Genomic DNA, 17,096 nt, shown 5'->3' with positions numbered 1-17,096 from the left:
ATTCTGTAACTTTCACCAAGTGCCAAGTCTATAATTTCCCAGCAGCCAATAATTCTCCCTCCCTCCCTCCCTCCCTCCCTCCCTCCCCCCCCTCTCTCTCTCTCTCTCTCTCTCTCTCTCTCTCTCTCTCTCTCTTTTCCATTTCTGAATCTTGTCCTATTTATTTCTGCCAGGTTCTCCTTTTCTCCCTCTCCCTCTCTTTTTTGGACAGATTTAAATCAGAGGTGCTGTGCTGCTAGACTTTCCAATAAGACTTGGTGTGAGATTTTCCCCACTCCAACCCCATTTTCTCTCTCTCCCCCCCCCCCCAGCTTTCTCCTCTTTTTTAACACAAGTTGCAGACTGGACTTGCCCTGTCCGTCTGCCCTGCGGAGTCTTTTTGCAACTTGGATGTGTTTTAAGAAGTGGAGCGGGATCCTCTCCCTTTCTGCATCTGTTCCACATTCCTTGTGGCTTCTTCTGCGTCGCCACATAAACATGGAACAACAGAGGTTTATAGACACACACACAAAAAACCCTGGCTGCAGGCAAAAGCAGGTCAAATAACCTGAAAACAGATTTCTCGTCCAGAGCAGTTCACGGCCGCAGACCTGACTCATCTGCAGCTATCACATCTCAGTGTATAACTTGCAGTCATGAGGGGTTGGAAGCACTTATTATAGTGCAATTTGCCCTTGACATGCATTCTGTAGCAATGCTGATGAGGGTTTTAAATCCAACTATAAAGGGTTGTGTTCCACAACAGAGCTTCCCCTCTTGGGCACCCTTGGCATACATCACACACACACCCCCGGCCCAAATTTGCTGCAGAGGGTTTGGGGAACTTCCAGAGCAGATGTCAGGGAGAGGGAAGAGAAATTCCATTGTATAAGTAGAACCTGTGGCTTTTCGAGAAGCAGTCCCCACTGATGAATTTAAGGCAGATGCCAGCGCTTTGGGGATTTTGACTGCTTTTGAAGACATAGGTTTGTCGCCAACTAAGTTCTGCTCAGAGTATTGAATCTGGTCATGCTCATTAATTTCAATGGATCTGCTCTTTAGTATGAATAAGGTTGGACACAACCCATTTTTATTCTGCTAGGCCTTTCCAGCAGGATAATCCTGGCCTGGTTGCTATTTATTCTGGAACTGTATAATGTTGTTTTAATAGGACTTCATCTGGTTATTGCTATTGTGTTATATTTATTTCTGTTTTGTGCATCACTTCAATGTCCTTTTGGATATTTATTATGATGGTTTATTACCGCTCACTGGGGCAAGATGGCTTGAGCATCCTGGCTCGACTGCACTGCAATTAGTTTCCAGGCCCAATTCAAAGCGCTGGATTTGACCTATGAAGCCTTAAACAACTCAGCACCACAATATCTCAAAAGCTGCCTTTTCCCAATATGACTTGACCCGGTCCCTACAATCATCACCTGAGGCCCTTCTTCATATGTCTCCTCCACAAGAGGCCCAGTGGGTGCCAACATGAGACGGGGCTGTTTCTGTGGTGGCTCCCCTCTTGTGGAATGCTCTCCCCAGGGAGGCTCGTCTGGTGCCTTCATTCCATATCTTTAGCTGCCAGGCAAAAATGTTCCCCTTCTCTAGGCCTTTGGCTACTTAAACAATCTTTGGCCTTTTAAACCATGTGTGGAAGGGGTTATTGTTTTTCTTTGCTATTATGGTATGTATTGTTGTGGTAAACCACCCTGTGATCTTCAGCTGAAGGGTAGTACAGAAATTTAATTAATAATAATAATTAATAATAATATATCCTGCCGTTGCTCCCAAAGGAGCCCACAGCAGCAAGCAATTAAAATTGCAGCAGCAGCATTATAGTTGTTGCTGCCATTGTCAATTTTCACATTTATTGCACATTGCAAGCACTATTTGTTAATAAAGGCTACTAACATCATATGAATAGGTGCCTGAGATGATGTTATGTAACCTGAGGGATTTGAACTCGTGACTTCCCAGGTTAAAGCCCATGCAGTATTTGCTGCTTTGTATTAATTCTAATAAGTATAGCCTTGTTTACATCCCGCCTTTCTTCTAAGAAGATCAAGGCAGCAAGATCAATTGGCTTAGCCAATTTTGTCCTCATTAAGAACCCTGTGACGTTGACTAGGCTGAGAGACAGTGACTTGTCCTAAAACACCCACTGGTGTTTGTGGAAGAGCAGGAACTGGAACCAGTATATCTTTGTCTGAATGTCCAACACCAGCCTTTATATAATCCTTGCAGTTGTGGGGGCAGGATGGGAGGGAAAGTTTTTGTCATGCGAGAGGTTTCTTTTGTTGGTCTGGCTTGTAGTGTTAGCCTGTCATTCCTTGCTTTTTAGCCAGAACTTGTTGGTGACTCAGTGGGAGCAAGGCAGAGGCAGAATATAAAAGGTGTTAAGATCCTGTGGGAGGAACCAGATATCACAATTCTGGTTCAGAAACCACATTAGCCAGCTATAGAAAGCTTCGGGGAGAAGGATATAAAAGGTTAAGGAAGGCCTAACTCTTCAAGATCGGGGGGGGGGGGCTGCCTTTCCCTTGGGGGTTAAGGAAGAAGGGGTTGTAGCACTGAGGGCTGTCTTGTCACCAACGTTACTATTTTTAGTCACCTTATCATTTAAATTTATACATTGCATACTTGCCAAAATGGCTTCTAAGATGTTTACAATAATAATAAAAAATCAGACATGATTAAAATACAGAAGAAAACATCCTTCTTTAAAACGTACAATGAAATAAGCCACTCGAAAAGCATAGCAATTCACACAACAAGCTCAGAAGGTCAAGTTCAGGGGTATGCTTGCCCTAAACAGAGCCGGCGGCATGCCAATGGTGATGGACTTAGCAGGAGTTAGGGCAGTAGTAAAGAGTATGAGTGCAAGGGAGAGACTCTCTGAGATTTGTGACAACTGGCTGGCTAAACCCCTGCCTGATATACCTGACATTCTTGCTAAGTTAAGATTGTGACACACTCCCTGTCTTATTTCTGCTGTGGGCTAAGTGGACCTTATGCTTATCACTTAATTCTGGGGGTCGTCTTGTGTAAGGCTTTCCTTGAACTATTAACTATTCCTGGGGAGAGAAAGAGGATGCCATTCTTCCCATCGTGGTATGCATGCTACTATTCTGTTCTCTTCTTCTCTTCCAGATCTATTGTTCTTGTGTGTACTAGAGACCCTGCCAAAGTCATGGGAACCTCTTTAATGCCTGTGTTCACCACGTTAGGTTCTGCAAAGCCGATTGCATTCCACAAAAAAGGTGATTATATGAATTATGTGACTTTACATATGGTGAAATACAGTGGTACCTCGGGTTAAGTATTTAATTCGTTCCAGAGGTCTCTGCTTTCTGCTACCTACCTAGTTCTTGATCCACAAAAGTACTTTGTCTCCTATTCCACAACTTCTGGAAGCAGAGAGTAAGAAGAAATGGACAATACCCGCAATGGAGGAATGTATAATGTGTCTAGAACATGGATTGCTTTTTAACTTGTTTGTAAATGATCTCATGCTTTAAAAGAGGATTATAAAAATACATGGAGGATGAACGCCTGCTAGCCATGATGGCTTCCAGAGTCAAAGACAGTGTGTTTCTGAATATCGGTTGCTGGAAACCACAGGAGGAGAGTGCTCTCGAACTCAGGCCCTGCTTGCAGGCTTTCCTTGGGCATCTGGTTGGCCACTGTGAGAACAGGATTCTGGACCAGGTGGGCTGCAGGCCTGATAGAACAGGTTTTTCTTGCCTTCTTCTGTTAGATGTATGGTGCAGATGTAGCCTTTGTCACCTTCCATTTAAAAAATAACAATAATTTCAGTATAATGGGAAATTCTGTAGTTCAGAAGCAAGTACGTAAGAAAAGGTGACATGGGCTTTTTGCAGTTGTGGTTCGGTATTGATCCTATTCAGTGAAAACCATTTCCAAAGTGTGTGGAGAGCATTTTTGAGTGACCTTTTATTCTTCACTGCTCAAGGTTAGAAAAAGACGTTTCGGGAAATCAGACACACGTCCTTGTTCAGCTGTATCCTTGAAGTTGTTTTGGTAGAGGCTCGTTTTCAGACCCCAAAGGAACAGATAAGTTTCAGATTACTCCAGATCGAATTGGCTAGCCTTGGGCTAGCCTTGACTGCCGGGTTCTTGACGATGATGGCTGTCACTGCTGGCTTCATTGAAGTGATGATTCCAAGGTTTGGTGCCACAATGGTTGCACTCGGCTCCCCGAAGGTAAACCAGAAGATAAGGCTTGATTTGCTGATTCAGAAAAAGTCCTTCTAATAGACCACCTGATGCCTACTGAAGTTCCTAAGTACAGCATGAAGGCAATGGGTCTCCCCTATTTTGTTGGTGTTGTTGTTTAGTAGTTTAGTCATGCCCAACTCTTCGTGACCCCATGGACCAGAGCATGCCAGACACTCCTGTCTTCCACTGCCTCCCACAGTTTGGTCAAACTCATGCTGGTAGCTTCGAGAACACTGTCCAACCATCTCATCCTCTGTCGTCCCCTTCTCCTTGTGCCCTCCATCTTTCCCAGCATCAGGGTCTTTTCCAGGGAGTCTTCTCTTCTCATGAGGTGGCCAAAGTATTGGAGCCTCAGCTTCAGGATCTATCCTTCTAGTGAACACTCAGGGCTGATTTCCTTAAGAATGGATAGGTTTGATCTTCTTGCAGTCCATGGGACTCTCAAGAGTCTCCTCTAGTTCTCTGTGATGGAGTTGGCAGCATGGCAGAAACCTAGTGCCCCATTGCAGAATGAACAGGGGCAGGGGGGCTCAACTGTGTCAGGGTGAACTTCAACACATTTCAAAGCGATACCTAAAGAGGGATACCTCCCTTCAGACCATTAATAAGACTCTAAAATGACCCAGCTGCATCACTGTTCAGAAATACACCGAGTACATTATCATGTCACAGTAAACCTTAGCTAATGGCTTGCTGTGAATGTGTCAGTCTCGCCTGCTAATGAGAAACAAGTCACTACCCCTGACTTACTGTTGCACCCAAACTTGGGGAGTCAGGATTGCTTTACTCAAACAAGCCATGATCTGCAAACTCGGCATATTCTCATATTACCTTACTAGGCGGAACTGAATATAGGAGTAACTCAGGAAAGTAAGTGCACCTGGGCTTTTATAATAATGAGGACTCTCTTGTCAACAACTCACTTTCCAGTCTAGTAACCTGAAGAGTCAGGAAGTTGAAGTCCCTTATCACTAACCTGTGTCGTCGTCCCCCCATTGTTGGACTACAACTCCCATAATTCCTGACTACTGACCTTGCTGGATGGGAGCTGTAGTCCAATAACGTCTGGAAAGCCACAAGGTCCCTACCATTGCTCTAAAGCTACAAAACCATTTAGGGCAAGCCTTACGTATCTGTGTCGTTTAGGAACCAAATGCTTCATCACTCTGCTTGTTCCTCAGGCCAAAGTGCAAAGTTATGCTGAAGCTTCCTTCTCTGGCATTCCATTCTGCAGCGCTTTTTCTTTTGAAGTTCAAGTGCACAAGTGGAGTCGGTCCCAGGGGTCATGTAAGGACATGTTAGTCCCCTCGCTATTGCAGTTGGAGAAAGGGGGTGCAGGGTTTAGTTTAATTTTCTGAGTTTTTGTTTTCATTGCAAAATAGGACTGGGCATTCAGTTTGAACGGTAAAGGTAAAGGTACCCCTGCCCGTACGGGCCAGTCTTGACAGACTCTGGGGTTGTGCGCCCATCTCACTTAAGAGGCCAGGGGCCAGCGCTGTCCGGAGACACTTCCGGGTCACGTGGCCAGCGTGACATCGCTGCTCTGGCCAGAGCCAGAGCCGCACACGGAAACGCCGTTTACCTTCCCGCTGGTAAGCGGTCCCTATTTATCTACTTGCACCCGGAGATGCTTTTGAACTGCTAGGTTGGCAGGCGCTGGGACCGAGCAGCGGGAGCGCACCCCGCCGCAGGGATTCGAACCGCCAACCTTTCGATCAGCAAGCCCTAGGCGCTGAGGCTTTAACCCACAGCGCCACCTGCGTCCCATGTCAGTTTGAAAGGGATGTGATAAATCTGGCCTGGTGTGCAAGCAATGCCTGCTCCTGTATCATCCTTTTACTTTGCTTGCCTTTGAACACCCTGAAAGCTGTTTTGCTTCTGTTTTGAGAAGCCAGGCTGTGTGTTGGTAGGACTCTTCCCAGGCTACAGTTGTGCAGCTGGAAATTGCTTGTCTTTTCAGAGTAACAGACTCAGCAAGACCAATCCATTTATTCTGTAAGGATCTTTATAAAGTATCCCAGTGATCTCCCAACAGGTCAGAAAATCTGTCTCAGCTAGTCTGACATAAAAATTGTGCTTTAAATCAGTGTTTCCCAACCTTGGGTCTCCAGCTGTTTTTGGACTACAACTCCCATCATCCCTTGCTAGCAAGACCAATAGTCAGGGATGATGGGAATTGTAGTCCAACAGCAGCTGGAGACCCAAGGTTGGGAAACACTGCTTTAAATGGTATTTTGTGCAAAGGTAATTGGCATATATGCCTTATTGTACCTTGATTTTTCCCTACAGCAATTCATTTGAAAAAGCAGGCATGCGATGTAGCCAAATTTCACTTCTTTTTCCTTTTTCTTGTAAACATTGTAACACTTTAATTGATAACGCTGTCAGTCAGCCAGCTGCCTGTGGTTCAGCTTAGTTGCTTAAGAGGTCAACAGTGGACGTGGATTTTGTTTCCAGTCAGAGATTAGTAGTGTTGTTTTGCTTTTTGGTTCTGTGGTTTTCATTAGCACCACCCTTGGAAAGCTGATGCTATCGAACAAGAACTTCAGACTGAAATTCGGCCTGAAGTTTACTGTCATAATAAGGACGGATGAATCTGTTGGTTTAGGTTTTTCTCAGTTTCTCATTTTTTCAGTTTTCAGTTCAGTTTGATGCATTTCCACACTGGCTTGCAAATTTATTTATTTTTTTTTAAAGCCCACAGGAAAATTTATCAGCTTTTTGATCCTAATAAACTCTTTTTTGCAAGCAATTTCTTCTAATATAATGCATTTTTTTGTCTTATTTTCACAAATGCAGTGCTTTTTTTCGGGAGGAACACAAGGGTACACATACCCCTAAACATTTTGTGAATCTAACGGGAGAAGAAACTAATTTTTTAAATTATTTTAGTTTCTTCTCTAGCACAGTGAATTGTCAGTTCCATTGCTACCCCCGATGGTGGCCTCATTTCCTATCATGGTGTTTCCTGAGTCTCAGATGGAATGAGAGAACCCCTAAACATTTTTTTAGGGGAAAAAGCACTGCACAAATGTATTCATGCTTTGCACTAGTATATACACTTTTCTTTCTTTCTCTTTGCAGTGCAAGAACAGCATTGCAAAATTCAGAGATGAGCTAATTCTGAAGGACAAATATGTTTCAGTCTGCATAGCTTTGGGAAGTGTGCATTACATAGGTTCCTACCTTAAAATGTGAACTGATACAAATTTCTCCCCCATGCCTAACTTAAAAAGTAGTCATGCTGAATTGCCTCTGTAATATTGCAGAATAGTTTAGGCACAGATGAGCTAATTTTGCTCCTGGCCCTTATTGATCGCCAAGCAACTGACTGTCCTGCTTTTGCACTTGTTTGAGAGTTGTGCATTCCTACAGTATTTGGCAATACAGTGGTACCTCAGGTTACATACGCTTCAGGTTACACACTCCGCTAACCTAGAAATAGTTCTTCAGGTTAAGAACTTTGCTTCAGGATAAGAACAGAAATTGTGCTCCGGTGGCGTGGCGGCAGCAGGAGGCCACATTAGCTAAAGTGGTGCTTCAGGTTAAGAACAGTTTCAGGTTAAGAACGGACCTCCGGAATGAATTAAGTACTTAACCCGAGGTACCACTGTACAGTATTTTCCTTTCGTAGTGGGAATACGCAGTTTAATTTCAGGTGGGGTGGCGATTAGAAAACACATTCACAAAAAATTCCTTGGTAAGCAAAAAGCACTGGACTTGTGCTAGGCAACGCTTTTCTCAGCAGTGCATAAATTCCTCAACACTGTGTTAGTGGGGCAATGTCATTCACGACTCTGAGAGCGCTTGGAGGAGGGACCACAGAGAAGGGGTGTTTAAACTTTCCCCATAGTCCACATTCCATCCTAGACAAATTCCTGCCTGGATCATCACAGTCAGGCTGATTAAAAACCCATCCCCTGCCAGTTTGAAGGTGTGTGGTGGTATTTGCCCTCACGCTTGTTAATTGCATTGTCCTACACTTTTGAAAGGGGCTGTCACATTCCACATTTGAGTGATAATGGGAGGAGGAATGCTTTCCGTATAATTACAAAACCAGGTTTTCGCCATCAGTGGATTTGCTAGACTTAGGTTGGCATCCAACCAATATTTGCAGTGCAGTTGTGGCAACCTGCCCTTTCCTTAGGATCCTGCCCCCCCTCCCTGCCATCATGCACTGGAGTTCGTAACAGAGGTCCAAATATGCAGATCCCATTGTACTGTGGGATTTTGCAACATTCCAATCGTATTAATTCTGGCCTGTTTGCGGTATGTTGGATCACTTGCAAATCGGAATTCCCAATACAGGAACAACAGGGAAGGCATGGCAGTGCTGACCAAAGCAATCCTGATCTCCCTCTGTGCTTTGGCACAGAGCTGTCTTTCAAAACCTCTGTGTCAATAAGTATCCCAATTTCAGTAGTGTGTGAAGTTCTTAGCATTAGCAGTCAAAGACATCTAGGTATGCTTTGTCCTCTGGAGGTCTCCGGGGTGATGTCCTACCTCTCAAGATACCCATGTGATATACGAGAAGTTCATGATATCATGTTGCAATTGTGGGGCACTCTTCTAGAGAAGAGTCCTTGTAAGTACATTAGGCTACTGAGTGTGGAGAACCTGTGCTCCTCCAGGTGTTTGTGGACTTCAACTCCCAGCTAGCATGGACCATGGACGATGGGAGATGGGAATCCAACAACATTTAGAAGGCCGCTGGTTCCCCAGTCCTACATTAGGCAAAGCATCAGTGATAGCCATACTTGTGTTGTAGGCCACTGTGTGAAAGACGTTTTGGTCTCTCTTCCCAGTTTAGTTTGGGAGTGGGAGAGCATCTTATCAACTCAGCATCTAGCAACTCAGTCTGCTAACAGCTGCATTTATATACAGTATACCAGGGCAGCATTCAACTCCATTCTTGTGCTAGCACAATGGGATTCTTCCCCACCGGGTGCACCAACTCTATAAGGCTGAGGTGTCTTCTCAGTGTTGGGGGGGTGGGGTGGAGGAGGCCGAGCGCGGAGCCAAGCATTGCACAAACTCCTCTTGAATGTGAGAGAGGAGGAGCTGCCGGCCATTGAAACCTCGCCATGCTGGACTCCATGCTTGGTCTCCTCCTGACAATACAACATTGTGTGTGCACCAGTTCCCCTCAATCTTGAGCACAAGGCGGCGCCTCTGTTCCCCACTTTCCTCTCCCTGCTCATACCCCAAATCTGCTTTAGAGGGTTTGAGGAGCCTTCAGAACAGATTTAGGGGGTGTGAGTTGGGTAGGAAAGCAAGTGATGCTTTGGAGTAGTTAGGTGAACACTTTAAAACAGAAACTAAACAAAGCTCTACACCAGGAGCAGGAGTTCCTTCGCGTTGCCACTCTGCGTTTAAACGTAAGCAACTATAGCAGTCAGAAAGGGAGGCAGACCAAACAAGTAGCCTCCACTGTAGGAAAGCCTGTGGCAAGAAGCTCTCCAAAAAGTAGTAGAAAGCCGGATGGCATTAAGACATGTGCCATGATGTCACTACATTAGTGCATGTCTTAGCCTCTGGGAAATTCCCACTGCAGGCCTCTCTGATTGGTAGTGGCAGGCAAGCTTCAGATTTGGCATGCTTCTGTCAGAGGAAAATTAAAAACAAACCAGAAATGTTGGATAACTGCTGCATATATAATCAGATTATCATATGTGACAGTTTGAGATGGTTTCTGGGGCTGGTGGGCCCCCTAGAGTCTTGTGGGTCCTAATGCACACACCCCAGATGGCCAGCATCCACAAGTGGATATTTAATTAGTAAATAAATGAGTAGGTAAATAAAGAGTGCCACTCAGATGTTAAGAAATTTCCACTGATACTGGGATGAAAGCCAGTGTGGGCAGTGGACTGGTACAGGAATTGGTATGCAAACTCTTAAGAACTGATTTACTAGCACCAGGTCCTTTTATTCTGTCTGTATGATTCTATTCTTCAGATTCTGTTCAGGGGCGCTCAGATATCAGATCTGCAAGTTCACTGGCTTTAAGAAGCTTGGGCTGCAATTATGCTGAGCAATGTCCAACATAAGGGATGTTTACATTAGGTGCATGAGTATGTGATACGGAACCTGTGTCTGCTTTTGTTAATAGCTCCTCTCAGATGCATGCATGTATTCAAAAAGGTAAATAGAAATTGGTTGTCTAATATTTTGGTCCTGCTGTAAAATAAGGATTTTCTGCTCTGCTGTAATAAATAAAATTAGTACCCCTTTAGGTTATGATCAACTAATTTTATTTTTTGGCAATATAAAAGAGTTAGAGGATACAGAAATGATAATACATTTCTTAACAGTTGCTAGCATAATAATATGCCACAATTTTGGGTGGTGGTGGGGAATATAAACATCATTGCTAGAGGATTGGACTTAAGGGTTTGCTAGCTGGTTCATACAAGAGTTAGGGGGAAGTATGCAACCTATTTATTTATTTGAAAACCTGAGTTCATATTTTTTTTTGTATATAATGACATAATAAGTTAGAGGAATACACCTATCTTAGTGATAATATGAAAGTATCATGTAATGGTTTTATATCCATCTTTACGTCTATGTATTCTTTATTGTTTTATTTATGGGTATGGACTTTATATGGATCTATTGTATGCATTGTTGTTTTGATATTTTCTCCTTCCATAAATACAAACCATTGTATTTATTATGAACTAAAATGCAAGGTTTGAAGAAAGAAAAAAGTTGGTTATGTGGAGAACAAATCGGTTATTGATAGTTTTTTCAAGGAATTTGATCAAGACTGCACAGGAATTTGGAAAATCTAAGATTGCAAAAATTGTAAGGATTATTGTATGTTATTTGATTATTGTCTGATAGTAATCACATCCATTCTCCCCAATTCCTTCTCTCTCTCTCTCTCTCTCTCTCTCTCTCTCTCTCTCTCTCTCTTTTCTCTCTCTCTCCCTCTCTCTCACTGCCTCTCTTACTCTCTCCATCCCTATAGGTAGTTTTGCGATGCTTGGATATAAAGGAAACCCCACGCCCTACTGGATTAAAATCCACAACCACGCTGCTGATCAGAAATCCGCTTCTCTCCAATATTACGTGCCCCTGATGTTGAGAGAGTACAGATGCTCAGTTGATGCAACAAAACTTCAGGACTTTGTGAAAACCGAGGAAGGCAAAACTCCACAAAGGCTAGAAAACAAACACAACTGAACCATACTTTGTTCATTGGCTTGCCTGTAAGGAGGGGGCATAACTCTTAGTCTTCTTGTTTTTACAAGATTGTAAAAAAAACAACTTTATTTTGCAGCTAATAAATATATTCTGATATGACAAAGTGGGAGGGGAAGTGTAGTTTGTGTTTGTTTGTTTTTCAGAGCCTGTACTCTTTTCGTTTCTTTTTTTTTTAAATAATATTTATTGAAATTTCCAGATATAACAGAAAAAAGAAAAAGAAAGAAAAAGAACATTTACTTAAACCTTATTTTCGTTAACATTTTTCCCGGACTTCCCCACCTCACCCCCTCTTATATTCCAATTCTCTTAAATTACTTCAGCAAGTTCTTACCCCAAATTTTGAACTTATTATCATTGACCCAATATTAAAAATATTTCCCCCCCCTAAAATTGACCCCTGTTCCCTTCCACGAATTCCCCACTTTAATATGCAGAACAGAATAAGAAATAAAGAACAAAATATAATTTTACACCCTTTGGATTCCAAATTTCCCTCCCCCCTTTCCCGGTTATGATCCCCAATGTCCATCAATATCTGCTGTCCGCCTGGAGATCCCACATCTAGGTCCAAATCTCTCTCCGCTCCACTTTGCCGTCTTTTTAATAGTCTTTGCCATCTTTTTAGTAGTCTTTAGTTTCGAACACCCAATCTTGGAAGGACTCTATCTCAAGAAGGTCCATTCTTTTTTCCATCCAGATCTCTATATTTAAGAGTAAAACTCATTTTTTTTTTATTTCTTAGACCTTTTAAATCTGGATGTCTCAAATGTTCCCACTTCCAGCTTTGTCCAATTCTTGTTGTTCTCTTTCCTCACTTTCCTCTGGTTTCTTTCCCTGTTCCACTGCAAAAACGTTCTGATTCCAAAAGCTTCTAGTTCCTCTACAGAGGCTTTATTTGTTCAGGAACAAAAACTTGCGTCAAGTCCCTTCCATTCTTCAATAGATAGATCTATTGTCTCCTTTAGTGTAGAGACCTCTGTAGACAAAATAATGTTTCATTTCTGCAGTTTTCCCAGGAGATAAGAAGTCCTGTCCAATTCCATGCGTATTTTTCCACTTACAGCAATTCTTGTAATGTCCCAAAGCCCCCTCTAGAGGGATTATGATAACTCAGTTTCTTTCCAAATCACACCCAAAAGTCAGAATAACTTGTTATCCCTTGTTTTCAACAATTTATATCCAAATTGTAGCAAATGTAACCGGCAAAGTCATCGTAACAAAGTTCTCTTTTTATTCTTCAACTTTGACAGCTACTTTGACAGCTGTCAAAGCCTCTATATCTCCTCATCAGGCGCTCTCACGGATCGCTCCCGGTTCCCGGGGGGGGGTGTTACATTTTAGCTCACACATTCCACTTTTCTCCTCCAGCTCAATCTTGTAATTTTCCATCCTGAAATTAATAACTTTATCAATAAAAAATAAACCCTTCTCTCGATCTTAGTTGTCAAATCTTGCTTTAAGTCCTCTACAACAGGGGGGAGACGGACTTCCTTTTTGCACCTCCCCCGCTCGTTCCAAATTTAAAATTTTTTTCCTTTTAAATCCGGTTTCCCAATTACTCACGGGTTATTCTTTTTAGTCCAAATTTTCAATAGAAGAAGTCAGCGCTCTCCGTCAAATGGCATGCGGCTTCACTCGGCAGGGGAAGCGGAAGACTCATAGCACCACACCACCCCCCGTCCCCGGCTCCTTCGCGGGTCGGGGGGGGCGCAAACGGTGCCCGCCGAGTCACCATGTCCATGGGTTTCAGCACCCATGGTTTTTGAGGGCCCCCGCATGGCCGGCGCGGCAGGACCCAGCCCCTGCCGAGCAGGCACCCTCCGGAGCTCGGAGGGAGTCCGCCATTCGGCGATGGCGCCAACCCGGAAGTGTACTCTTTCGTTTCTATCCAGAATAGTGCTGTGGTTTAAGTCTGGCTGGAAGCCAGGCCTCCATCCTGGAAGCTGTGTTCTTTAATCCTAGAAATGTGGAGGTGAGGTGCAATTAATCAGTGAAAAACAAAAATGCATTCTGCATTTGCACAGAGGCACTCTTTGTTGTCATTTCAGTGTATTCTAGGACTGAATGCTGCCATTGGCAATCTCAATATGGAGATGGGTAATGCTAGCCCAACATATATTTTTTTTAATGTAGCACCTCTCCCTTTCTTCTAGTCAATGTGTGTTTTCTAAACGGCAAAATCAGGAAAATGGCAGCCCATCTTGTATCTTCTCTTTCAATTGCTTTAGGGGAAATCCAGACTAGGGATGTCAGATAATTCTGTCAAAGACTGAAATGGGAGCAGACATTGCCACAATGTGCATGTTCACCCAAGGTCAGGAATGGAAATTATGCAAGCAGATATGAGTGGAATTCACTATTGTTTTTTAATCCATGAATTTAGGTAAGTAACTGTGTTTGGTGGTATTCAACTATGTTTTACTTACAGTAGACCTATTATGCTCATTCATGTCAGTGGGTCTACTCTGAATAAAACTGAATTGAATACCACTTGTTAGTTTTTGTACAGTGGTACCTCAGGTTAAGTACTTAATTCGTTCTGGAGGTCTGTTCTTAACCTGAAGCACCACTTTAGCTAATGGGGCCTCCTGTTGCCGCCGTGCCGCTGGAGCACGATTTTGTTCTCATCCTGAAGCAAAGTTCTTAACCTGAAGCACTATTTCTGGGTTAGCGGAGTCTGTAACCTGAAGCGTATGTAACCTGAGGTACCACTGTTTTGCCTTGGCATTTCCCGTCCATGGAAATGTGTTGAAAACTATGTCACCTTCAGCCAGAGCAGATAGCGAGACATATAATGTGGGTTTCAGCAGAGGCTGAACTGTAGCGGTACAGAAACAGCGCTGGTTGAGATGAACACAGGATAGCACAGAAATCGCTTCCTCCCTGCATCCATAATCCAGACAGTTTTGATATTCTGGGCCTAAGACTAAGTTCCAATTAAGACATGCCTAGATGGAATTGCTTGCAGCAGTTCCCATAGGAACTGCCCCTATAGGATTTCCTACAAAACAAAATTACTGCTTCTGGGATCCAGGCACAAAACAGTTCATCGGTGAATGGATCTAAAGCTTAATAACATACAGTATATGACAAGAACACCTTCTAAGGTGGGGAATGTCACTGTAATAATTACATTCATTGTGCTATTGGGCTGTGTGGTGTAGTGGTTAGGGTGGTGCTCTAGGACATTGGAGATCAGGGTTCAAATTATGGAACTCACTTGGTGACCTTGGGCCAGTCACTAACCTATTTCATGGGGCTGTTGTGAGGATAAAATGAGGAGGGGGAGAACTGTGTGTGTCTCACGTTGAACTTCTTGGAGGAATATAAATGTGATAATAAATAAATAATGGTTGGTCTCAAGAAACCTCCGTTGGGTGTGGAGCTCCGCTTGTAAAGCGAAATGGAAGGCGACAAACCCACTTACTTACTTGTCTAATCTCAGAGTAAAAGTTTCCTTTTTCCATTTAACTTGGCATGTGCCGTGCAGTGAACGATTATATAATTTTATCCATCTGCTTTGTGAATTCTGTGCTGGATTTGTAAGCATTTCAGTGTGGAATAAATTGCCCTTCGCTGGGCTCAGGCTCCAGGTTCTTTACCATGCCATCCTATTTATATATACCCCTCACCTTCCAAGGAACACGATTCTTTCCCTCCCCATTTTGACTCCAGAACAACCCTGTGAGGTAGTTTAGGCAGAGAGAGAAGGGTGGCTTGTTCAAGGTCACCCAGGCCCCATCTGCAATCTGCACTTTAAAGCTGTATCATACCAATTTAAACAGCCAGGACTTCCCCTAGTGGAATCGTGGGACTGGGACTTTGTTATGGATGCTGAGAGATGTTAGGAGACCTTCTATTCCACTCACAGAGCTACAGTTTTCCAGAGTAGCTTAACAGTTAATCCTTCTTCCCAGGGAACTCTGGATATTGTAGCTCTGTGGAGAGAATAAAGGCCTCCTAATAACCCTCAACTACTTTAACAAACTACCATTCCCTGACATCTCCCAAGTCTTGCAGAGAAACACCCTGGTCTAAAACTGTGGTGGCTCACTTCTAGTCAGTGATAATTCTGCACTAAATGGGCCAATGGTACAATTCCTATGTTCCTAACAAGATCCAGAATCACCTGCAATGTTCAGGGATTTCATTGCACGTTTTAGTGGAAAATTGGTGTTGACAGAATTATCTGAAGGGGGGGGGGGAGGAAACGGTTTTGAAAACCACTGTTTTCTTTCTGGTAAGCTTATGGTTTCTTGACCCAGATGTTGTGGAACCCTATACGTTGATGTGCATATAGAAAATGACGTTGATAGAAAGGTCTATGTTGGTTTCTGAGGCTTGTTTTCAACAAAACTGCACCTCTTATGTTCCCCCTTCCTGAGGGGGTAAATATTTTCTTCCTGTATAATTATATAGTGGGATCGTGAAGAACAACGTGAAATGGTAACTCTTGGTGAGGCTGGTGCAACACACAACTTGCTGAGTTATGGTCGCTTTTGCTGAGGTAACCAGAGCAGGGTTTCTTTTCTTTCTTTTTTTAATTAGTTTTCCAAAAATTTTAAAACACAAACACACAGACAAACAAACAAACATACATCCTGTTTAAATCCTGGTAACATTATTTAGTTACTTCCTCAAATCTCCTTGGTTGAATTTCATTATATATCATTTTAACAGTTTTCCAAACTCAATTTTCTCAAAAAATGAACTTAGTCACTTAACATCTTTCATTCTTTCAAATTTGTCTTTAAACATCTTAATTTCTATCCTTACATACTTAAATCCTAAGCTTATCTGATATTTGCAAGCTTTTCTAATTAAATTATTTTGACATATTTAGCTAAATAGTCTTTAAATTTCTTCCACAGAGTAGGGTTTCTTGAACAGGTCCCATGCTTGTAGTGGGCGGAGCCACGGATGCCATTTTTGTTTTTGTATAGCAAGCTGCCTTCCACACGCAAATCAGAGATTTACACACACATCCATCCCTCCTCCATCCAGGCCAAAGCTCTCAAGGAGCACACAAGAGATATAGCCTGGGTGTCCCGAGGACTTGACAGACCTAGGGGGGCACATTTGAGCCCTGGGACAAAGGCTTCCTGACCCCTGCCTTTAAAAGACAGAGAAATATCCTGTTCATTTTAAGCTGAACTGTTGTTGGCCAAAGTTTGGCTCCCTGGTGGTGAGTAAGTTCCCCTCTTGAGCTGGCCGTCTTGCCTGCCCGCCTGACATCATTCCACTGACTTGCTTCCAAACCACGGCACACCAATTGCTAACGCGACTCAAAAGTGTGTCAAATAAAACAGGGTTCCTTCCCCCCCCCCCCGAGTGCTGTGTGGCAGAAGGACACCTGAGAACTGCCAGAAAGGAAACAGATTGAGGAAGGGAAGGAGAACCCAAGAGGGATTTGCTGAACAGCAGGTAAGGGAACTATTTTTCTTCTTCTTTTCCCCTCTTTTAAGTATTTTTAGTTCTGGAGAGAGCTATCAGAGGAGACCTTGGACATATGATAACCCAAGACATTTTGCATATTTGCACTCCAGGCTTAATACTGCTGTTATATCAGCTTCCTATTTCGTACACTGTGTGCCCAGCAGTAATTGCACATCCATCACAATAAATGTGTCACTGCTGACAGAAATGGGAATTCCTAAATGTAC

At 43.2% G+C, this 17,096-nt stretch overlaps 2 protein-coding genes across 6 annotated transcripts in view; both read left to right on the top strand.

Annotated features, from left to right (window-relative positions):
• Positions 1-11,533, top strand: part of LOC307203408 (cell surface hyaluronidase CEMIP2-like) — a 94,557-nt gene extending 83,024 nt beyond the window's left edge. For both annotated transcript variants that reach the window (XM_079954175.1, XM_079954176.1), the window contains 2 exons: positions 3,133-3,242; positions 11,195-11,533. In XM_079954175.1, coding sequence (XP_079810301.1) covers positions 3,133-3,242; positions 11,195-11,409 — 325 coding nt within the window. In that variant the 3' untranslated portion in view covers positions 11,410-11,533. The remainder of the gene's footprint in view (positions 1-3,132; positions 3,243-11,194) is intronic.
• The window catches only part of CEMIP (cell migration inducing hyaluronidase 1), a 169,699-nt gene that overhangs the window by 64,052 nt on the left and 88,551 nt on the right, over positions 1-17,096 (top strand). The window contains exon 1 of one of the 4 annotated variants that reach the window (XM_079954190.1): positions 16,307-16,857. The exons of the other annotated variants lie outside the window; for them this stretch is intronic. The gene's annotated coding sequence lies outside the window, so the exon portion shown is untranslated. Of the gene's footprint in view, positions 1-16,306; positions 16,858-17,096 lie in introns of those variants that run through there. 4 annotated transcript variants of the gene reach the window in all.

The sequence above is a fragment of the Podarcis cretensis genome (genome assembly GCF_951804945.1).
Source record: "Podarcis cretensis genome assembly, chromosome: 14".
Classification (NCBI taxonomy): domain Eukaryota; kingdom Metazoa; phylum Chordata; class Lepidosauria; order Squamata; family Lacertidae; genus Podarcis; species Podarcis cretensis.
Note: the sequence above shows the minus strand (reverse complement) of the source record. Positions and strands in the feature narration are given on the sequence as shown.